The sequence below is a fragment of the Rhinolophus ferrumequinum genome, chromosome 10, assembly GCF_004115265.2.
Source record: "Rhinolophus ferrumequinum isolate MPI-CBG mRhiFer1 chromosome 10, mRhiFer1_v1.p, whole genome shotgun sequence".
NCBI lineage: Eukaryota > Metazoa > Chordata > Mammalia > Chiroptera > Rhinolophidae > Rhinolophus > Rhinolophus ferrumequinum.
In genome coordinates, this window is record NC_046293.1 from 2,408,373 (window position 1) to 2,432,907 (window position 24,535).

Genomic DNA, 24,535 nt, shown 5'->3' on the forward strand with positions numbered 1-24,535 from the left:
GCCAGGAATCTGAGCTGGAGAGACGGAGAGCGAATCACTCCCTTTCACAATTCCACCCCCCGGGCTGAGAGAAGGGGCTTTGTGGGTTCCAGGCAGCTAAGGACAGAACGCTGGCTTCCCGGAGCAAGGCCCCCCCCCCGCCCCGTGCCTCCACCAGAAAGTTCTCTCCCCTCCCGTCAGTCTCTGCTTCTCAGAGGACCCACTCGGATGAATGTCAAACGGGCTGATGTGGCCCGGGGCTGAGGCCCTGAATGTTATTCGACTGGGGTGGGAGTGCGGGGGGAGGACATGCTTCCAGATGCCTCCTGAACACCTGATACCTGAGTGAAAACCACGGATGGAGGGTCACTTTAAAATCAAAACTTCCAGAAACATAACCTGTTTATTAAGTGTCTAACACACCTCTTAGAGCCCTTTCCCTAAATTGTAGCTGCACGTTCTTCGATGGCCTCTTCATACGACAATGCTTTCATAACATCGTGTTTTACGGAGAGACTGAAAAGATCATTGTTGGCGAACTATTGGCGCCAAAGAACTGGTGGCGACCCTAAACCAACAGTTCTCGCTCGGGGTTCCCGCTGGGGCATGAGCTCCCAGGGGGCAGCTGCTCTGGCTGTCTCAACACGCCAGCACAGGAGGCAAAACGCGCCAGCCGAGCCTCGGGGCTGAGGGTGCCCCTTCAGCAGGCCCTCCTTCCAGAGCGGCTGCCCTCCCCACCTCCCTGGGGTACCTCCTGCGCAGCCCCTGGCGCTCATCTGGGGCACCACAGGTGACACTGAGCCCTCAGCAGAGGGGTGCACACCTCACCAGTCCGCCTGAGCCCCAGTTCAGCAGGCGGGGGCTCTGGGGCCAGGCCCCCACCTACTGACGACCAACGCTGCCCCTCACTCCAGAGCACCTTCACCTGGTGCCTGCCCAGCCTGGCTGTAAATGGTTATAAATGGGCATAGAAGCAGGGCACAGCCACTAAGCCCAAGGCTGGCATGCCGGTGCACTTCCCAGCATCTGCCACCCTCCCTGCGGTGGTTCCAGTCACACTCACTGTGGGCACAGCTGGGGTTCAGCTGCTCCAGGCTCTCGGACCAGGATATGAGCCACTAGAGTGGTGTGTGGCCCAGGACCTTCACAGGCCTGCACCCCAGCCCCCTGTGATGACCCAGGTGACAGCAACACTGCCAGATGGCGCGTGTGCCCGAGGGCACACTGAGTGGGACAAGGGGCCACTGCAGGGCGGGTCTGTTCACCGCCCACGGGACCAGTGAAGGAGAAGGGCCTAAGGTGGCATGAGGTGCCAGCACCAGTGGGTCACCTTCCTGGGGTCTCCTCCCGGCTGGTCTCGTTTCCTGAGGCCCCCGCAATGCCTGGAAGGTGGGGTAGTGGGTTCTAGATGTGGAGTCCAAGCCACCTCAGCCCGGTGTCAGAAGAGGGCCCTCTCCCCAGCGGAAAAGGTCCCGCTGGCCTGGTCCCGACAACAAGCCTTCTCGGAATCACACACACTGTGGAGGGGAGCGTGCAGCCCACTGAGGCCTCGGGCAGCACTGGCGCAGCGAGGGGCACACAGAACAGAAGACCCGGTCACGGCGAGGGTCAGGCTCTCTTTCTACAGAGCCAAAGGCAGGGATGCTGCCGAACACCCCTAACCTGGGTGTGTTGGGGCTCCTCTGTCTCCAAGTACTCGGCGCCGGGACACCGCCTGTGCAGGGGCACCGGGCTGTACCAGGAGAAGACTGTGGCACTGGACACGGAGGGCAGGAGGCAGATACGTGCAATCCCACGAGCTGCAGAGCCCCCAGTCCCCAGGACGCCGCAGGCCCTGGACTCTGCCACCAGCAGCTGCACAGGCTCCTCCTGGGGGGCGGGCTGGGGTAGGGGGCGTTGTCTTAGCCACTTGGCTGGACCCGCATTGCAGACACAGGTCCACAGCACCCATCAGAGCACACGGGGCACCGAGGGACAGTGGCAGCAGGTGGCCGGGAGGTGCCTGTGCTTCCCTAGGGACGAGCTCACACTCAAGCCCTTGCTCGTCACACAGGGGCCATAGCAGACACATCCTGCTGCCGAAGGTGTAGGACGGCTGTACCGACGGGAGATTTAAAAAGCAAGCTTATTCCCTGAAACTATTCAACACTAATTAACCAGCCTGCACACAGCTTTCCCTCCCGAGTCCAGTAACACTGGCTGTAAACTGTGTGCCGTTAGGGCACTTTCCTTGTGTTTTCAGGAATGTGAAAGGGTCATTGCCAAGCACCATGAAATAAACATGCAGATTCAGAGAAACACAGAATGAATGTACAGCCAGATCTGACACACATGCACTGCTGGGGGCAAAGTTCCTTTTAGATCTTCACCAACTCACGGAGGTTTTAAAAGAGGAGATTCTGCCCGTCCCCAGATCCTGGGTGACAGAGGGGACATGGCCGGGCTCGAGCTGGCCAGCTGGGACAGGGTGGGGGCGGGCACAGAGGTGGCTCCTGGGTCCTGAGCCACCTGCAAGGGGCCCTCTGGTGACAGAGCGGGGGCTCCTGGAGAAGAGGTCCTCCCAGGGGCTTAGGGCGGGGCTCTTCCCCGGGCCTCCTTCTGGGGAGTCCTGGGTTCCTTAAAGCGTCTCCACAGGGCGTCACCCTCAGGGCTGAGTAGGGTTCTACCAGGACCCTGACCTCGTGACTCTGAGGCCCTTCCAGGCAAAGGCTCCGACAGACTAGGCCTAACGGCCTGCAGCCTCACAGGGCTCGAGAGCAGGAGGGCACGCGTCCAAGTAAATGTGGAGTTGTGGGCAGGCGGACAGGCAAACGGGCAGGCGGGCAAGCGGGCAGGCAGATGGGCGGATAGACGGAGGGAGGGATGGATGGGAAGAGGGGTGGACGGGCAGGGGAGTGGGTGAGTGGATGGGTGGATGGATAGATGGGAAAGGAAACAAACCTGAGGCGGGCCTGGAAGTCGGCCCCCTGGCTCTGTTCTTCCCACTGGACACCTGGAGGCTAGCGACTTCTATGGGCAGCCGGCACCAGCATGAGGTCTGTGGGCCACAGCTGGGGCAGACTCGGGCAGACAGACCCGCACACTCCTACCTACTGTGCCCAGCAGAGGGCCTGGCACACAGGAGGCTTACGCTGCTTATACTCAATTGGCACCACTGCCGATGAAACCAGGGCACAGAAACCCGAACACATTACGTGCCAGGTAACCATTTCCTAAAACAGGAATTTCAGTCACAGTCAAAGAGTATTTAATACCCAGTTGAGTTATGTTTGGGATCTGACACTTAAAACTGTAGTCTTTTTTTTTCATATTAACATTTTTTTCCAATTACAGTTGACATTCACAATTATTTTATATTAGTTTCAGGTGTGCAACATGGTGGTTAGACATTTATGTAATTTACGCAGCGATCCCCTGGTAAGTCTATAGGCCCCACCTGGCACTATACGTAGTTATTACCATATTGGTGACTCTATTCCCTGTGCTGTACTTTACGTTCCTGTGACTATTTTGTAACTGCCAAGTTGTACTTCTTAATCCCTTCACCTTTTTCACCCAGTTCCCCAACTCCCTACCATCTGGCAACCATCAAATGTTCTCTGTAACTATGAGTTTGTTTCTGTTTTCTGTGTTCATTTATTTTGTTCTTTAGATTCCACATATAAGTGAGATCATATGGTGTTTGCCTTTCTCAGTCTGACTTACCCTGTTTCCCCGAAAATAAGACCTAGCTGGACAATCAGCTCTAATGCGTCTTTTGGAGCAAAAATTAATATAAGACCCGGTCTTATTTTACTATAAAATAAGACTAGGTCTATAATATAATTATACTATAGAATAGTATAGTATGGTATAATATAACATAATATAACATAATATAATATAATATATAATATAATAATATCACCGGGTCTTATATTAATTTTTGCTCCAAAAGACGCATTAGAGCTGATTGTCTGGCTAGGTCTTATTTTCAGGGAAACACGGTATGTACCACCTCTTCTTTATCCAATCGCCTATTGATGGGCATTTCGCTTTCCATACCTTGGTTATTATGAATAATGCTGCAATGAACATAGGGGTGCAGATATCTTTTCAAATTAGTGTTTTGAATTTCTTGAGATAAATACCCAGAAGGGGAATTGCTGGGTCATAACGTAGTTCTATTTTAAAGTTTTGGAGGAACCTCCATACTGTTTTCCGTAGTGGCTGCACCAGTGCACGAGGGTTCCCTTTTCTCCACATCCTCTCCACAACGATACTTGTTGTTTGTTCATCTATTGATGATGGCCATCCTGACAGGTATGAGGTGGCATCTCATGGTTTTATTTGCATTTCTCTGATGATTAGTGATGTTGTGCATCTTTTCACGTGTCTATTGGCCACCGCATGTCCTCTTTGGAGAAATGTCTATGCAGGTCCTCCGCCGATTGTTTTAATCAGATTGTTCGGTTTTTTGGTGTTCAGTTGCATGAGTTCTTTATATATTTTGGATATTAACCCCTTATCAGATGTTGTCACTGGCGAATATCTTCTCCCGTGTGGTAGACTGTCTTTTCGTTTTGTTGTTTCCTTTGCTGTGCAAAAGCCTTTTTAGTTTGATGCAGTCCCATCTGTTTATTTTTTCTTCTGTTTCCCTTGCCCGAGGAGATATATCAGTAAAAATATTACTAAGGGTAATGTCAGAGTTTACTGCCTATGTTTTCTTCTACGAGTTTTACGGTTGTGGGTCTTACATTTAAGTCTTTAATTCATTTTGAGTTTATTCTTGTATATGGTACAAGAAGGTGGTTCAGTTTCATTTTTTTTTGCATGTGTCCAGTTTTCCCAACACCATTTATTGAATACACTGTTTTTACCCCATTGTGTATTCTTGCCTCCTTTTTCAAAGGTTAAGTGACCATATAGGCGAGGGTTTATTTCTAGGCTCTCTATTCTGTTCCATTGAAAACTGTAGTCTTAGTAAACTAAGATTTCCATAGTCACTCCCTCCCCTCTGTTCCTAGGAAAACACCACCAAAAAAAAATCCAACTTTGAAAGAAATCCTCACAACTAAACATGAAAACAAAGGGAAAATCAAGCCCCTAGAAACAGGCTTTTGGTACAAATCCCACTGGGCCCCATTTCTTCTTGCAGAACTGGGGTGCCCACGTCCGACAGGGACGGCTGGACGGACTTCCAGAGACATTTGTCCAGGGAGTTGGGCCAGGGCTGGGGCCCGGAGCCCGAGTACAGAGCTGGACACCCTCGGCCTCAGGCTCAGTTGTGCGAGCCTGGCCAGGCTGATCTCTTTGAACCCCAAATGTGGGGACACGCCCAGCCACTGGCAGAGCTGTTTCAAGGACAACAACGTGTGTGCACAGAGCACAGCGCCCGCAGAGGATGCTGGGCCGCTCGCAGGACGGCTGGCGGCTGAGACCGAACCTCTGGCTTTGGAGACGGGACACTGAGGACAAGGTGATTTGATCAAGGCCGCAGGCTAACAAGGGACAGAGTAGGCCCAACCCCAGCGCTGAGTCTGAAAGCCAGGCACCTCCAGCTCAACGCCAAGACTGCCTGTTGGCCAGCAAGTGTGGGGGGACGTGTTTTTCAGGGGAGTTGACCTGTCACCGACTGGTGAGGCACCTCAGCACAGAGAACCACGGAGCGAGCAGCCCGCCCCCAGGCTTGGGCGCAGAGCAGCAAGGGACAGCCCCCAGCACGGGCCCAGGGCCGCCACCACCCATAGGCCGCCTGCGAGGACTGCAGGTGGGAACGCCAGGAGGGAGCCGCCCCCAGGCCTGGCCAGCTGTCACGCTCTCACAAATGGGGGACCCATCTTGAAATAAGTGGAACCAACTGGGCTGCCAGGAAGGGACAGACCATTCAGCACCACCATTCAGAGCCTGGTGGTTGGATGTTTTCAATTGATTTCTAAATACATACAGCTCAATTTCTGCTCAAAACTATGTCCACTGGTCCCAATGAGGGGAAATGCGTTAGAAATTGCTGGGCTGCATCTGGGGCGTCACCACGGCTTCTAGCTACCCATCTCCAAAGTGACAGAGGTGTCATCCGATAATGGGTGCCGACAGACATGAATGTGGCATGGAGTGCAAGCATCACAGCTTGGTATTGAGAGGTTCTAATCAACAGAGATAATGCAACAGGAGATGTCACGTTATCTGACTTTGTGACAGGTTCACAGGCCGGTGTGCACGTTCCGGCAGGAGTCAAGTTTATTACAACTCAGCATCGAGAGCGCAGCGCCACCCCACCCACCCGCAGCCCTGGCTGAACACAAACACGCACGTCCCCAAACGTGCGACTGGTATGGCGCCCCAGCACAGTGACACCCTGCCAGGAAGCTGAGCTCCTCCAAGGGGGTCGCAGAGCAGGTGAGGAGCTCTGAGACCCCTGGGAGGGGTCGGCATGCAGGAGGTGGGCCCTCCAGGGCTACTCACATCCCCTAAGGTACAAGGATGGGGCCCCCAGCCCGGAGCGCCCCAGGATTCACACCTGGGTAAACTCCTGCCCAGACACGTGCACCTGGAAAGGGTGTGGGAGGTGCGGCCGTGCGCAGTACCCACCTGAGGCTTGGGCCAGTGGTGTCCTCAGGTGCTTCCCCAGGTGACCTCTGCCCCACACACAACCCAGCAGTGGAACTGGGGGACCAGCTCTGGGAAGCCTCAGAGGCCTGCTGCCTAACTGGTCACTGCATACGCCCAGTGGTGACTCAAGCGTGTACACACACCAATAAAACACATGAGGTCAATTTCTGGCAAACACTAGGTGTGAAACTCCTGAGGGCTTTGGCCAGGCCTACGGGCCCAAAGCCAGGCTAGGCCAGCAGCTGGGACGGCCACAGACCGAGGAGCTAGCCCAACAAGGCAGCGGGAAGCACAGGGCCATCCACTAACACAAGGCCATCCGACGAGTGCCCCGGAAGTGCCAACGCGGACAAGGGAGGAGGCACCTATAGCCGCCCCAAACGGACAGCGTGGCCGGCAGGGGTCCAGGGGGCCCGCAGCTTTGCCAGGAAAACATGCTCACACCACAACCCAGCTGCGGGCAGCCGCTGCCTGACCCACTGCTCGCGTGGCTGAGCACACAGGGGTGGGGCCCGGTGTCCTTAGCTGGAGCACACAGCACACACTGAAGCAGGGGGCTGGGACGTGACCCCGAGATGCTCTACCTTTGTGATGTTGACTCGGACGGTGGGTTCACATGTGATATCTCTGGGGTTCCCAAGCCTCTGAATGACAGGAAACTAGGAATCCTATTAGGTGACAGTGACATTGATAATGACACTCCATGGAGCACCTGTGTTGCCCCTGCATCAGTGACAACCCTGAGAGGGGGTGTTGGTACCCCATGCTACAGGAGGAGACACTGAGCCAGAGAGGAAACAATCTGGTCTGGGCTGTGAAGTTTGCTGAGGGCTGAGGGTGCTCAGCAGGAGGGGTCCCTGCTGGGGGGCGCAGAGCATGAGGGTTGGGGTGGAGACACCCCAGCTCCTTCCGAAGTCAGATGCAGCCCTGGGAAAGGCTGCCCCGGGGGAGAAGGACAGGTGGGGTGCGGCGGGGGTCCTTGGCTCCCTAATAAGGGGCAGCAAGCGTCCCAGGTGTTGGGAGGGATGACACGGTGATGACAGGCTCCGCAGCAGCCGGCCCAGTCGCAATGTCCGCAGCACCCACCATCCTGCTGGCTGGGCCCCGCCCCCACCCCCAGATGACAATCAGACACACTAAATAAGAGAAGAGCAAATATTTTTTTTCTTCGCATGAGGAACTAAAAGATCAATGCAACTTCTTTTGTGTGCTTTATCTCAAAAAACAAATATCCCAACATTGAATTAAGAAATCCTATCGTGTTTGCCATGAAAATCTTCAAACTAATTTAACAAAATGAATGTTCCGTCCATACAGATCGAGGGACTTTTGGGTTGAAAGCGGATTGCAGGGTGGCCCAGAAAATTCCTCAAGCACTTCCACCTCATTTCATTTTACCTACTTGATTTTGTTTTCTGTGCCAGCACGAGGGGTGGGAACTTGGCGAGGATCCTGTGGCCAGTTTGTTCACTACGTGCTGGACCCCTGCAGGGGCACAGGCTCAGTAAGAGCTTATCTGCAGTGACACCAGGCTGGCTGGCACGCCCTGACCGGGGAGCCAGGTCTGGGGGGCTCTGGAGGGAGGGTCCCATTTGTTGTAGCACCCCCGCCGAGGACCCAAGGTGTGCTGGACGCCAGGAGCAAGGCCTAGATCTACCTGCTCACAGACCTATTTGAGCTCCTCGCAAGCCCTGGTACTGGGAGGTGGGGGGGAGGCAACTAAGTGTCCCCACAGGGACATACGGGGGGTGGTGGCCACAGGTTCCAGCTCAGGACTCCTGAGTGGCCCTGAGTCTTTTTGCCTGTGGCCCAAGGCTCTGGGTATGAAGAGGCATGTTACATCCTCAGCAGCACACCCCCAAGTCTCCTGCCACCGAACCGAGTCTCCACAGGAAGGATTCAGGACAGGGCCGTGGGGACCCAGGGCAGGGGCTGTGGCTTCCAAGGCAGGCTGGAGAAGCGCAGGGGGGCAGTGGGAGGCTGCAGGACACTGGGAGGAGTGTCGGCCCTGTTGAGCCCCCAATGGCATCGCGCTTTATGGTTGGTTCACTTTGCTAAGCCGCATTTTCACCTGCAAGTGGGGATCCGAGAATCTCAGGGCCACTCACTGCTCCCTTTCCCACTGCCCGCACTCTGCCAACTCCCACCTGGCCGACCAGCGTGCTTCCCCAGAGGGTCTCCTGGCCGATCTATTCAGGTTTAGATGGTGTGGGCACTCAGTGCTCGCTCAGCGCCCTCGCACTGAAGGGGGACAGGTCAGAGTTCCACTTTGTGGGGTGCCCGTCCCAAGGAGAGAGCCCTGGAGGCTCGGGGTGCTCAGAAACCCCGGACATAGTTAAATAAACAGAGGACATAGGAGTGGGCGGAACCACCGTGGGGCGTTAGGGGTTCTCTCCACAACGAAGGTCCAGGAGCTCACACTACATTCCAGCCAATGCCGGGTTCGGCTGCAGGACAGCCTGGGGACACGGCTCTGCGAGCCATCCGCTCCCATCTCATCTCTTTTTTCCCAGGTTTACATACAACGTCTCAGCCTTCGCAGCCTGTGTAAGTGACTGTAAGCCTGTCAGGGTGACTCCACCCCTCCAAGGGTCACCACCAGGCAACACCCTTGCGTCTCGTCCTAAATTATACTCACCACATGAGGACAGTGTCTAGGAAGGCAGGTGTGTGAGGAGGCGGGGGCGCGGGGGAGGGGGCGCGGGGGAGGAGGGGGCGCTGGGGGAGGGGGCGCGGGGGGGAAGGGGGCGCTGGGGGAGGGGGCGCGGGGGAGGAGGGGGGGTGCGGGGGGAGGGGGCGAGGGGGCGCGGGGAGGCGGGGGTGTGGGGAGGACTGTGTCTTAGGAGGACGGTGTCTAGGAAACGGTGTCTAAGGAGGAGTGGGACCATCTATCTCCCAGAAGCCCGAGGGACTGCTAATCCCCAGAGTTAGGGGCACACTTTCCTCAAAACCCCTGGCCAAATGCATTTCACACGGAGCGCTGGGCCCACCCCTCAGGCCGGTATAATTTTATTTCCAGACTAGATTCATTTGGGTGTCCACAAAAGGCTGCAAAACGGAACGTGTGACAGCTGACAGGGAGACGTTTTAATAAGGCCCAAGATGTAATTACATTTCTTTGGGGAATGAACAGATGAGCCTCCCCAAGTTTATCTGCCTTAGATATCAAACACCATTAATGAGATAATGAGGGCCTTTCAATTAACGATCTGAATGGTGGCTGTAATTTTTTTCTTTAATGGCAAAACTAATTCACGGGCAGAGCAAGGGGGAGAGATGCTGGCAAAACCCGGAGCTCTCAGCTGCCCTCCACCTCACCTGCAGGCAGGTTGATTCTGATGGGGGAGGCTCGGCCCAGAAACCTCTGGAAGAACTGAGCTGTGCCCTGGGAGACGTTCTAGGCCCAAAGGGGAGGGGTCGAGTCATGGGGTTAAAGTGTCATGTTCTACTAAGCAAGAGAAATTCCTCTTTTATAAAGGAAAGGAGGAAGAAGAGATGAGAAGGAGGGAGGGTCAGAAGGAGCAAGGGAATGAGGGGAGGAGGGAGGAGGGAGGAGGGAGGAGGGAGGAGGGAGGAGGGAGGAGGGAAGGGTTAGGGAGGCAGAAAGCACGTGTCCTTCGGGTGGCCAGACCACCCAGGAAGGACATCTGAGCCCAGGATGGTGCCCACGGGGCACGTCCACGTGGCCGGCCGGAAGCTACAGCCGACCACTGACCTATCGGGGCGTGATTCACGGGCGGCTGTCACGACTGTCATGCAGGCGTGGAGGACACACTGCAGATGGCCCTGCCTCCACTCACTGCCCTTGCGTTTCCTGCCAGCCAGCAGGGAGCTGCTGGCGGAGGCCCCGGAACTGGAGGAGTGCCCTAAAACACCCCCCTGCAGAACCAGCGGCGGCCGAGTGAGCAGTATTCCCACTTTGATTTACAGCTGGAATGACCTGGAATTTCACAGAGGCATCCAGTAGTGAAAAATCGCACCCTGGACTGCAGGTGGTCCTTCCTAGCCGCCACCCGAGTCCCCGGAGCAGGCCGGCTCACTCACTGTGCTGTCCTGTCCCAAGCACGTTCACAGGCTGCCCGCCACACAACGCACGTATGAGAATGCGGCCGTGCTCCACGTCAAATATGTTTTTTCTTATAGAAACATGGAAGGATTTTTATAGTTTTGCTTTGAAATTATTTAGCTGTAAGTTAATTTGCTTAATTTAAAAGTCGCTACGATTTCTACGTCCTTGTGCATGCTTGGGACCTGCTGCAAAGTGACAAATTCTACCCCACAATTTATGCTCAAAATCATGAAATTTATATGAACACGACGTTCAACAGCTAATGAAGTGGACAGGAAGTTCCATTTTACAGACACCACCTGAACATCTGCTAGTTTCCCTTTTTGGAGCCCTTTGCTTTTCCCCAGTGAGCACACACAGCGGCCTGAGGCCACGTGGCCATCCTGTCCCACACTCACGCACTGGGCCTGCGTGAGGCCGAAATCTCCAAGGGAACTCAATGTCCACCCAGGGAGCCACGGTCTTGATTCAGACTCACACACATCACTTGGTTCGCGTTCCCTTCAAATGTGTCATTTGCAAAAAACCCTGTCCCCAGACACTGAGTGTCCTGAATGTCTGCACTTTACAGCACCCAGGTCCCACCTGCCAAGGACAGTCCCCTGCAGGGATCTGAGGTTACAGCAACATGCTAAACGCACACACACTTCCCGGGTGCTCGGGTAAGCAGGATCAGGATGCCAGGGCCAGGGGGAGCTGAGTGGGCACGTCACTGGGGCGCCCACCCATGGCACCTGGATCAGGACTTCTGGGGCTGAGGGCCGGGGACCTGTGTTTTCAAAAGCTCACAGTTTGTTTGAATCTCGGCCATGATGGAACAGATGGAAATAGGACAGAGAGAACAGGAAAGGTCAGAAATGAAGGGCCACCCTGAACCCCCTTCTAATAGGCGTTCTAGAAAGAGAAATACGGTAGTAGCGCATAATTTAGGAAAGCTCCCGGAGATGAGAACCTGGAGTTTTCCAGACTCAATGGCCCACTGACCGCTCGCTGCTCGGGGCGATGAAGACACGTCAACAGGCCTAAAGCAGGGGGACAGAGGCAAGCCCCCTGACGCAGGGCAGTGGCAGACAGTGGACGGAAAGGGCTGGAGTCGGGTGGCACAGCGTCTCTCAGCAGCAGCACCAGATGAGAGGACAGAGTGGAGCCGCCCATGCCAAGGCCCAAGGGAGCGGGTCTCCAACAGAACACGCGTCCTCAGCACCCCACACCTCAGCCTCCCTGCTGTGGCCCTCCACCTGGAGGCCCTGGAGGGCCGCCTTGCCAAAGGGGGACAAACAAGAGGACACGGGTGGCAGGACCGCTGCTCAGCGCAGGGGAAGGACCCGGGCAGCGATGGTCCAAGAGGCCGCCAGGTGTGGACACCTGCTGCCACATCTGGGAAACTGGCGGGGTGTTAGTGAGTGGTTCACAGCGAGCTGAGACCACTGGTAACACCACGGCCGGCAGAGGTGTGCAAGGCGGGATTATGGTCACAGCACAATAGGCAACTCCCGCCTGGGTGCTGCAAACCCAGCCAGGTCATCACCTGACCCAGGTGAGCCCGGCATGGGGGCAGTGGCAGGTCAGAGCGAAATTTCACCTTCCCTTTCCGCTGCAGAAAGGCATTATTTAAAGCTGAGAAATCAAGGGACAACTATTTAGAAAGACATAAATACGGAAAACAAAACCAAAGACAGTAAGTTAAAAGGAGAAAGTGGTTGCCTCTTGAGGCTGGGGGAAGGTGGAAAGAAAAAAACACCTCTTTTTGGCAAAAAGCCTTATAGAACTTTTTGTCTTTTTAAAAAATATATTTGTACATGAATAACTTTATGATTTGTTTTAACTTTTATATAAGTATGGGCTTGGGCAAGAATACTCGGGGACAGTCCCAATCCCAATGTCTCCTCCTCCAGCTCCAAATCCTCTCTGCTAAGAGATTTTCTATGAATTTACGGAAACGCCACGTTAAAAGGAAAGCCTGGATCAATAAGCAGTAATGCTCAGGCTCCCGGGACCTCTATTCAATGAGGGTCACGCAACTAAACAGTTGCCGCTCTCTCACCTGCGCTTTTTCGGACATTACGCTAGAACACCTAGAACACCGACAACACATGGTTCTCAGGAAGCACGCTGACGTCCCTCAATGACAGGGGACTGGACAAAACGTCTGAGAGCCCCTTCCTAAGAGGTGATGGCACTCATTGCGGTCTAATCTCAAAAGGAAGAGAGAGAAGAGAATAACGCTTCCCCCGGACACCCGGGGGCAGGTGTGGGCACATCCCAGTTCTGCTTAGCGGGCAGGCGTGTGGGCAGTGCAGGCTGGCACTAAAGGGTGTGAATTTTCACCACTCAGGCGACAGCCCTGTTTCTTTGCCTGTCACTCACATTGCCAGGTGTGACCTGGTGAAGCGCTAGGTGTTTCCTTGGCACTGGAGCCCACTGTGCCTAGGAGCTCAGAACCCAGAGGGGCAGGTGGGCTGGCACTCGCCCAGTCCCCAGGAGGCTGAGGCGCAGCCCCGTGGCCACCAGGCCAGCAGGGCCACACGGGCTCAGGTTCCAGCTGCTCGTCCACTGGAGACTGAAACCCATCACAGAGAGAGATAATTTAATAAAAATACAGATTTGTCTGAGGACAGTAATGGGACAAAATCGATTTTCTGCAGCCTTGTGCAGACTTTCATTCCTTTTCTTGAAAAACCACCTGGTGAGTTCAGTTCTTGAAGGGAAATGATGACAGCAAATGGCAGAGGACGGGACTCTGAGGGCCTGTGTCAGGGCGGATGAAACTGGAACCGTCAAAGGGACAGAGCAGCCAGCTCCTCCCTCCTCCCTCCCAGCACAGGCCACAAAGCCCACAGGTACCCCACAGGGGCACCCCTCGGGGAAGAGGCCAGGAACTGGGGCTCCTGGAGTGGATGGTGGGGGGAGGTAGGCAGGCAGGTGGGCAAGGAGAGTCCAGGCCGGTGCAGCTCGGGCGACAATGAAGGCCGCCTGCCCTGAAGAGAACAAATGCCACACCACACACGGCCATGCAGACCTCTCAACACCCCACACAAAACCCACACGAACATGTAGCAGCCCACAGGAGCACAATATTCCACTTAAAGATTCGTTTTCAATTGACCCAATTTTGTCTTTAAAATGTCTTGAAATGATAAAGAGACAATTGATCTTTACTTTGGCATTTCGTGACATTTCCTGCTTCAGATGAATACAGGATGAGACACAAACCTCTAAGAACCACGAGCCCAGTGAAGGCCACTCAGCGTTACAGTCGGTCCAGCTTGACCAAGACAAGCTGCGCCCGGGGCCATTTCTGTGACCCAGTGGGCAGGATGACGCCCGTGAACGCGTGCGCCCGTGAACGCGTGCACCCGTGAACCAGGACAGCAGTGGGCCTGTCCGAAAGGAGGCTGGCCCCCCAGATGTGGGCAGCAGGGCGGTGACACCCTGTGCCCAAGACTCTGCGGGCAGCACGCACCTGTTCCTTCATTTCCTCCACGCCTCAGCCACGGTGCCGAAAGGAGGGCCATGGCCCACGCTTAAGGGGAGAGCTGGGGTGGCCCAAGGAAAGCACAGATGCTCCCCGTCCTCCCGGAGGTCCTGGGGACGCTCCTTAGCCTCCTGGAGCAGCTGAGACTTTGGGTCGTCAATGCCCTGCTTTCTGAGGGGGAGAACCTGGGAGGTGGCAGGTCCCCCCACGCTGTGTGAGTGCTGTCTTCTGTCTGCCCCTTCCATGTAGTTCTAAAGCCGCCTCAGATCTTCAGAGGCCCGAGTCCAAGCAGACAGAAGCCCTCCAAGGAGCATTTGTTTGGAGGCATCTCTACAGGCTCAGCTGTGACGCTGTGGTCCCTCCTCCTGTCTTTGTAAATCGGAGAAACCGAGATTCCTTTAATATCCTGTTTCTTTACCAAGGATCCCTGAAGGCGGCAGTGAGGCCTGCGGAGGGCAGGGCTGGGGCTGTGGGGGTGGGGGGCAGGGGCCCCTCCCCAGAAGGCGTGTGGGCCCAGGGATGGGGCGGCCCGCCAGGCACTGGATCCGGCCCAGTCTGCCCACAGATCCCACAGTTACTCAAAAATGACCTCATCTAACCCTCCTCACAGACGGGGAAACTGATGACACGGAGGAAAGAAGCTCGGTCCAATTAACAAGATGCAGGCGTGAGAGTGACCTTTGGGCTGGACCAAGCAGGAGGAGACACCTCCATGGGGCAGCAGCTTGGCCAAGGGAAGGGACGGTCTCAAAGTCTCAACAGCACCGTACGGCTTCGGAGCCGGGGTGGGTGTGTGTGTGTGTGTGTATGTGTGTGCACGTGTGCTCCAGAGCGCACTCACCTCCCTTTCCAGGAGACCCTGAGCCCTCTCACCTGTCCCCCACCTGCTGCCTGCATTCAGGAAGAACCTATTCAGTCCCACTAAGAGGCACCTGTGGCCGCTGACGGTCCTCAGTAAGTAGGACATGCTTCTCGCCTCTGAGGACCACTCGGGGTGTGTGTGTGTGCGCGCTAGGGGCACGTGAGAGCATACAGGGACCCAGCACAGTGGGACACCTGCCGTGGCATCCAGAGGGAGGTGAGTGGTCGTGAGCCCCGTGTCACTGAGCGCCAGCTGCGAGCCAGGCACCTGCCACAGGGTCTCACCTCCTTCGAGTGGGAATCATCGGAGCGAAAACGCCATGTTTTCCACATACTGAGAGGACGTGGAAAATGTAAAAATCATTCCAACAAGAAAACAAAAATGTCCACGATCTTGCTACCAAAATGAAATAATGCTAACACGGTGGTACATTTCTGTTCAGCCTCTTTTCCGTGCATGTAACACAAGGAAAATGGGATCATGTTTGTATGTATATACACGTGTACTGTGTGTACACAGAAGTGTACGGGGAGCACTCTCATGCATCTGTAACCATAATTTGCAGATATGACTCCTGATCCTTAGAAAGCACTCCGACCAGCGGCTCTGCCCTCTGCGGCGCTGCCCTCTGGGAGCTGCTCTCCTCACACTGGACTGGTTACATACAAGTGGAGTCCTACGGAATCAAACACAAGGCTCTGGACGTAACTGTTACTAGCTCTCCAAAAAGGTTACATAGTATCACAGCTGCGGGGATGAAGGAATGGACCTGCTTTACATCAACTTGATCGACTTGAAGGAAGTGCCTTTTTACCAGCACTGTTAATTTGAGAGGTAGCGCCTGTTTGGATTTTCAGTTCTGTACGACTGACTGACGATGGATTTACATTGACTAAACCGCTGTATGAGTTCTTCTGAGGACTGTCTGACTCTTCCAATTGTTGTCATCCGTTTTCCAAGAGGATGTTTTCTTTTCATCAGTCATTTGTGTGACTTCTTTGTATGTTAAAGATTTAAGATATGTTTTGATCCTGTTTGTGAGGGAGAATTTTTTTTCTGTTTTTCACCTGCCTTTTGAGTTTGTGATGTTTCAGACATACATTCACAGCCTCAGAGCAGTGTTTAAAATGTTTCATTTCCTTGGGTTAGGCCCCTGGGGTTCTGGCCATTTTAAATCAACGTTTCAGTGTGGGTGTTTCCATCACAAAAGTAATCTAAACCTTTTGTGAAGCCCCAAATGAGTGGGAGGGTGAGCCTGTGGTCGGGCATTGTCAGGGGATGCTTTCTTTCATTTCTGCTCCATTCAGAGCTAAGTCTCACAAGCAGGAGCCCACACACCCACGTCTGTCTGCCTGCTTTGGTTTGCTCGTATGGGTTCAGGGGTCCAGGCTTATGCAAAGGGTGTCTGACCCAAGCCACCCCTGCTCAGCTTTTCTCCTCCGCCCCATGCTAGGTGCCTGGCTGGTCACACACGGGCTCACACATGGGGTCAGTCCCCAAGTAGGAACCAGCAGATACCTCAGGGCAAGTACTAGTTCAAGTGCTAGCTTACTTCACTGCAGGGTCCAAGCATTTAGAAAATCTATTTTAAAATCCAGGTGTGTGATTGTGTGGTGTGGTGTCTGCATGTGTGTGTGGCGTGCGTGTATAGTATGTAGGGTGTGTGTAGTGTGTGGGATGTGTGTGTGGCGTGTGAGGTACGTATGTGGTGTGTGTGTGGTCCATGTGTAATATGTGGTGTGTATGTATGTGTGGTCTGTGTGGTATGTGCGGTGTGTGTGTGTGCATGTGTGTGGTGTGTAATATGTGGTATATGGTGTGTGTGTGGTATGTGCTGCGTGTGTGTGCCGTATGTGTGTGTGGGGTGTGTGATGTGTGTGTGGTATGTGGGTATGTATGTGGTATGTGTGTGTGCATGTGTGTGGTGTGTGTGTAATATGTGCTGTGTGGTGTGTGTGGTATGTGCTGTGTGTGTGTAGTGTGGTGTGTGTGGTAAGTGGGTATGTATGTGGTACGTGTGCATGTGTAATATGTGGTGTGTGTGTGTGTGTGTGTGTGTGTACTGGATGGGTGAGGACGAGAAAGCCTTCAACGAGCGTCTGTTCACCCCGTTGCAGAAGCAGCAGCACACTGTGGACAGAAATGGAACCGTCTCGTTTCCCTAGTACTGGTGGCGGTTGGTGTGAGATGTTCTTTAGCACGTTCAGAGAAGTATTCTTTCATTTCTACTTATGAAGAGCAGAGCTGTTTTTGTCTCCCTAGTAAACTAAGGAAAGCGACTCTCTGGAGGCATCACGGGACCTAGGGCCATGGGTTTATTGCTGGGGAGTCCCGTCCGTCGTGAACAGGGAGAGTTACCACCACAGACGATTTTCCGGGGACCCGGCTGCAGGGCTGACCCTTGGCTGGCACCTGGAACTTGGCTCTTGGGATGGTCCCTAAGTGATAAAGCTGAACCTCCTTGCCAGCCTGCCCAGACAGCTCGTACCAACAGAGGGATTCGCGGGACCACCAGCTTTCCGTCCGGGATCTGGAACTTGGTGGGCAGAAGGTGCCCCCGTGACCTGCCCCCAGTAAAACCTTTGGGCTCCAGGTATGTCCCGGGCTTCCCAGGGCAGACGCGTGGCACTACACGTGCTGCTGGAGGGAGCACGCTCTGCGTGGCCCCGAGGGGGGACCTGAGGAACCTGGGCCCAGATTCCCCACACTCCTGGGCATCTGCCTCTCACTCACCCTGACAAATCTCAGCCCCAAGCATGACTGCACGCCGAGGCCCAGGAGCCCTTTTAATGAAGCCCTGCAAAGGTGGGACCCTGACACTTACAGATTTATAAATAATAAACCAATTCAGAGTTCCTGGGGTAAAAAATATTTGTCTGGAACCTTTTAATTTAAATTTGCTGGTATTTTATTAAGAACATCTGTATTTATACTGCAAGTGAAATTAGATTCCAATTCCATTTTTATGGGTGCCATCTTTTATATTAATAAATACTCCTTTACTCAACCTGTTCCCATCCGGGGCTTTCCGGGTCAGGCTGTGCCAGGGGCTAAGGGGCCCTCTGAGCACGGCTGCCTCCCAGCCTCTCCTCTCCATGTGCAGAGCAGCAGAGCAGCAGACAGACAGACAGACAGACACACACACACACGAAGAGTAATCATAGTTATTAAATCACTAGTGATTAATTGAGATAGTCTGATAGGAAGTTAAGAGCCTAAGCATCTAGCTCCATGCAACAGAGGGCCGACTTCTCCATTTCTCTCTGTAGTTGCCAAGGCTACATAGCAAAATATTTGTGAAAGAAGCCATTGGAAAAATGTTTTCTGGCCTTAGAACCATATTTAAAAGTAAGACTTCTGACAATGTTGGAATTTCTCCCAAAATTATGGGTCCGTTCAGGTTATTTTTCTAACCTCATCTTGAGGCAATTTTGGCATTTTACATTCTGCCCAAATCTATAAATTTCTCCTTGCCAATATGGAGGAGGACTGTTGTTTTCACTCCTTATCTTGGTTCTGCTTTGTAAAGGATGGACTGTTTTACTGACGTTTTTGAAGGGCCCTTTGAGATGTACTTACTTAACTCAGTTTTCTAATCCGTTCATTTATTTTCACTGATTAATTCCTTTATTGGCTTTATTGTAAATTCACTGTATTTTTCCATATCTAACTTCTTCAGTTAAACGGTTAGTTTATATTTTAATGTTAAATAAATAAAAGCATTTTGGTTGTGAATTTGTTGACAGGCCCAGCACTGGCCACGTACGTTTTTAAATACCATTCTATTAGGTTGGTGCCAAAGTAACTGCGGTTTAAAAGGTTAAAAAAATTGCAAAAACCGCAATTACTTTGGCACCAACCTAATATATTTACAGGTCACTGTCATCTTGACCCACGTTACTCTGAAGAGGGCTCTTTATTTTCAAATGCTTGATTCTTCAGTTTCAACTTTATCATTATCTAGTTTTAAAGGACTGTGCTCAGCAAATATATTAGTCCAGTTTTTGGAATAATATGGAGCCCGGGTTACTCCAGTTTTTCAGATTTTGACAATTTTTATGGCGTGGCTCAGATGACTAATTTTGCAAATATCCCACAAATACTTTCGACAAAAGATGCAGCCTCCATATGTACTGTTCAACCCCCACCCCCAGACCTCTCAAGCCACCCTGTTTTTTGTGATTCAGCTTCACAATAACCGTATTTTTATCCTGATTAATATGCTGAAAGTCTCCTACAATTGCTTAATCCAATTTTGTTCTGTCTGTTTTGTAAAGTCTTAAATTCAAGTTTAATACGCTGATGGAAAAGTGCACAAATCGAGACTTTCCGACATATTGGGAGCACCGTGTCTCCATTCCCAGAAGCCTCTGCCCCGATTCTAACTGCAAAGCCTGAGAGCTGTGGCCCCAGGAGATGTGCACGGCTCCCTGAACGCCTGAGAGCACAGCCAGCTGCCGCCGCCCTAGCCGGGGCGCCCACCTCACGTTTTAGGGCTCCTTCCATTCCAGGTGTGTCTCCCCACTGCTCGCCTCTGAATCTGCTCCCTCCATCCCCCCTTCAGGCCCCTGCCGCCTCTCCCACAGGGCTCCACCTTACTGTCACCACCTCCCTGAAGTCACTATCCTACTACATCCAGTCCTCCCCCCCGCGCCCATCCCATCCAGGGCTCCGCTGTCCTGGGGAGGACACCTCCTGGCTCTGTTCCTTCTCAGCTCGCCTCCTGCCGCACCCCCTCCCCCGCCGTGTACTCTCAGCACCAACGTTACTGAATCACCCCGTCTGCAGAGCGCGCCCCAGCTCATCGCTCAGTGATCCGGATGCCACCCCTGCCCTCTCCTTGCTCTCTCGCCCCCCTGCGCCCCTCACCTGATTTATCACTATACATCCTCCAGCCAGAGGCCTGCTGGCCCAGGCCTCACGTTGAGTGAGACCCACCCCTCACTCATGTCCCCCCCTGGCCAGCATAGCCCCTCGTGGGGGAACCCAGTCTCCTGAAAGACAGCACAGGGCCTGGCCCAGAGGGAAGGCGAGGGGAGTGCCGGACCAGCACTGATGACCGTCCCACAGGAGGACAACAGGGCAGACCGAGGCCCTCCCACAGGGCACGACACTCACCCGGTCCTGCCTAGTCCACTGAGCAGCCACCTGCAAGCCCCAGAGACAAGGGGACGGCGCCTGGGCCACCACAGCAGGCGGGCACCGCGCAGGGGGTGAGTGCTCACCGGGATGCGGGCGCGGGGCCAGGTGCCCCCTGTGGACGGATGGGGCTTCCCTGCGCTCACCGGCCTCCGAGGCTGGCAGCACCACACACGCACCCACACGACACACACGCATGGGGCCGGGGGGGAGTCGGCGGGGGATTCCCTCCTGAGGAGGCTGCTCACTCCTCAACTGCAGATATTAACAGACTCCTGAGGTCACCACAGAGAAGGTCCACGCTGTCACTGCAAGTCCCACGCTCCCTTCACCATAAATTACTGTCTCTACTCTGAAAAAGCAAACACTGCATGCTGCCAGCTCCTGTGCGTCTAAGGCACTTGCCCTCTTCAAAACCAAAGGCAGCAGTGCCAAGTCCTACCCGGCGAGACCCTCCCAATTTCACAGAGCGTCTCTGAGTCCCCACGGCTTCTGGGTCACAGCCCAGGTCGGAGGGCAGGGACCATCCCGCTGGGCACTGCCCTCAACAGGGCGAGGTGACACAGACCACTGCCATCGAGGACCAGAGGGGCGGGGGCAGCAAAGGGTGCTGCTGTCACACCCCTGGTGCTGGGATGCCAAATGAAAAAGCGTAGATAAATGCTTTTGGGGATAAAACCGACATAATGCTTTCCAGGATGGCTTATTTTCACCTATTTTGTTAATGCTGTGCTTACAAATCGGCCAAAGAGCCCAGGAACACCATCGCCTGGAGCTGAGGCTGTGGCCAGGCGGGAGGCGGAGCATGCTGGGAGGACACACAGACGCCTCACAGACGCTCTGAGTTCTGGGGCAGCACAAGCCCCACCAACAGGGGCCGAGAAGGGTTCTGACCGCTGAACAGGCTGGGGCCGGCCCCTCAAAGGCTGGTTCGGCCTCCACGTGTGCCTGGGGGGGGGGGGCGTCCTGCTCACTGCACGGGTCCCGCCCCCTCTGTGCGCCCCAGTGCTCTTGTTATAAACCCCACAGAGGTGGAGCGTGCCCCCAGGGGAGGTAAGACTGAGCACAAGGAGCTCCTGCCACCCGGGACCCCACAAAATCTGGTTAGAAAAGGCCGATGAAGAGCAGAGTCCAGGCTGTGGGCGCTGAGGCTCGGACCTGGTGGGTCAGCACTGGGAATCAGTCATCGCTGGGGGGTCGGGGGGGGGGGTCGGCAAATCCTCAGGGGAAGCACAAAGCTCCCGGGCACCAGAGCTCAGGACAGGCGCTAGCGCCCACGGCAGAAGGCGCCCCCTCCATGCCGACGGCCCAGCAGGCCCTCACGGACGCTCACAGAACTGGGCGCAAGCAGACCATCGGCCTCGGCGAGCCTCCGACACCAAGGCCCACAGGAAAGCAGCGGCACCCCAACTTCTGCCTGGGCGCGTCCTTGGGGAAGGAGCAAAGCCACCGCCTTCGCCGGCCATGTTAACACCAGGAGAGTCTCGGCCTCCCTCCTGGGAGACTCACTCCTCTGAAAACTGTTCTGTCCCTATGGAAATGACGCAGAAAGACACCTTATTTCCCACGGGGCAGATTACAATTCCGTGAAGACCGAGGGCTTTTAAAGCTGTTTCCCCGAATGTTCTACTGCTGGAGACGCCAGCTTTGGGCCTGAGCCACTCAGGCTGTCTTCCACGGGGGCAGAGTCATTCTCCTGAAATGTCACAACTGCACACGCAGTTCCCTCGCGCTCCCCAGGACGCCAAAGGTTCTTAATTTGTATTTTCTCTTCTTATTTCCTTTCCCATTTAGTTCAATTCTCCACCACACACTGCGGAGTTCATAACACGCTCTCTGTCCAGCGCCCCCCGACCCGGCCGCTCGGCCACGCCTGCCCCCTGCCCCCTGACCGCTGGGCCTGCCCTCGCCCCGGCCACTGGGCTGTACCTGCCCCCTCCGCCCCCCGGCCTCTGCCAGTTTCAACATAAGTGAGCAGGGCTGAGAAGGCTGGTAAATTGCTGCCCAAGTCGTACCCTCCAATTACAGCAGGGCAATGTCTCCACTCAAACAGCAAACACATGGTGTCTCTTACAAAGCATGATGAAATACGGCGGGCTGACTAAGAGTGGGCTCGTCACCGCACTTCCAAGGCGGTGGACACGCTGCCACAGGGCGGTCACATCTGCCACGCTGCAGAGCCCTGGGCAGCCCACCACAGGGGCTCTGCGTGAGGGGCAGCAAGATGGGTGGCCCACATGGGGCCGGGGCCAGAGGGGCCAGCACCGACCTCCCAGCCGGGCACGTCCCCAGACCCAGTTGGGGGACCCTTGTGCCCAGGCCGCTCCCTCCTGTCCTCCAGCCCCGGGGTCATGGCCCTACTGCGGCCCCTTTGCTGCCCACCATGGCCAGTGTGTGTCTGGTCTGATGTGAGCCACCTTGTGGGAAGGGGACCCTGGCAGCACTGTCCCTATTTGGGGAGCAGGTGGAAGAAAGGGGCGAGGCAGATGGCAAACCCCCTGCACAAGCCGGCCGGGGCAGGCTGGGGCCTTGTACCCACTTTACAGACAGTGATGGGAAGCAGGGGTGACAGCCGACCCGGGACCTGGAGCCGGCACCGATATCCCACAGGGCCGTGCAAGCCCTGCAGGGCCAGCTGGACAGCAGCAACACCCTCACCTTCCCGGCCACCCAGGACACCACTGGACAGTGAGGCAGGACGCCCCCGCTGCTCCCTTGGCCCTCAGTGGGCAGAGCAGGTCCTCAGAGCCGTCGGACACATGGAGCTGAGGCACCACGAGCGAGGCCAGGCACGCTGCCCAGAGCCCCCACACCACGACCTGGGAGCCCGAGCCTCCCAGCCTGGGCCTCCCAGCCTGGGCGTCGCCTGAAAGGTGAGGGGCCCGAGGAGGTGAAGTGGCGGACAGTGACCTCAGCCGGTCAGTGGCAGAGCCGGTCCCTGTCCCCACTCTGGTGCTGTCATGACACCACAGGCACCCACTCCCCCGATGGGGGGTGGGGGACGCACTGGGCAGCAGGACGGCCCACCCAGCACCTCAGGTGCCGGGGGTGTCACCCCGTGAAGGCAGCAACACCCCCCGGGTATCGGGCGACTGCACACAGGCACACGGGGTGGGGGGGCTGCGGACTCGCCCGCACGGAACCCCGAGGTCAGGCCCAGGGCCTCTGACACATGCGTGCGCGTGTGGCTCTCCCACCACATCACTGAGGACACCGCACGTGGACGCGAGCGACACGCCGTGTCAGCAGCGACCAGTGGCAGGCACCGTCTCCAGAACCTTCCCTAGAGCATCACAGCCCAGCTGCTGTCACCAGGCTGCTGCTCATGCACGGGACCTCCAGGCCACACTACTGGGGACACACACAGGCTGGAGCCTGTGAAACAGCCACCCGGATGACACCTGGGGCTGAGTGTGGCCTCAGTGTGACAGTTTTCAAACAGCAGGAGGTCGGTGAACTCAGAGTCTCAAAGCTCTTTCCAGTAGCTCTTCCCACGCGCTGGGCTGTGGGAAGCTGTTCTCCATGTAGAAAACCAAACTTGGAGTCTTTTTAAGGCGTTTGTTTACTTACTTGGAAATCTCTTTCTTCTAGGATTTCTTTCCTCCATCTCACGAGAAACGCAGCGCAAACGTAGAGGTGGAAATGAGAAAAGCCCTCGGGCTCAGACTGCAAGAGAGAAGACGGGAGGCATTAGTGTGCGGGGTGCCGGGGCTCGTCGGTTCGAGCAGACCACAGCCGGGGTGCAGGCTCACCTATACTTAACGCCACAGTTTCCACAGTCTCCTCTCATCAAAACAGACACGTTTTTCTGTTTAAGTCCCAGCCGCCTGGGAAATTAGACGAGAATAGCAGACCAGGTTTTAGGCAAGTTCAACAGCTGTCCACTTTCTTTCCCACACAGATGACAGCCAACAGTAATAAAAGGCCAATCCAGGGGCGCTGACTCCACACGACTGGAGGGGCGGGGGTTATGCCACACAGGGACACAGCCCACAGGGGCCGAGTCCCCTGCCCCCCACCCAGGGCCTTGCTCTTCCTGGACAGCAGTGCTGGGAGGGGAGGACAGGTCGCCCCTCAAGTCCTGCCCCCACCCCCCTCCACCACCTCAGATTGCCCCTCGGGGCTCACACCTCACTGGCTTCAGAGCCCCTCCGGTCAGGCACACACCCGTGAACTCGGACCTGCCACCTTCACAACCCTGCCACGTCTGTGATACTGTGTGGCCACTGGTAACAGTTCACTAGTAAATAAATAAAACACAGTGTGTAAAACGCTGTGGGAAAAGAAGGCCAGGAAGCGGGATGGGAAATTGCCAGGGCGTTTGGGGAGGGGGGTGGCTTGCAATGTATATGGTGTTCAGTCATCTAAAGTGCCATTTAAACAAAGACCGAAGGAGGGGGAACCATGCAGCTATGTGGGG

The 24,535-nt window shown here is 55.2% G+C and overlaps 1 protein-coding gene across 2 annotated transcripts in view; it reads right to left on the reverse strand.

Moving 5' to 3' along the window:
• Nucleotides 1–24,535, reverse strand: part of TBC1D22A (TBC1 domain family member 22A) — a 273,872-nt gene that overhangs the window by 17,065 nt on the left and 232,272 nt on the right. For both annotated transcript variants that reach the window (XM_033117741.1, XM_033117740.1), the window contains one exon: nt 23,686–23,781. In XM_033117741.1, coding sequence (XP_032973632.1) covers nt 23,686–23,781 — 96 coding nt within the window. The remainder of the gene's footprint in view (nt 1–23,685; nt 23,782–24,535) is intronic.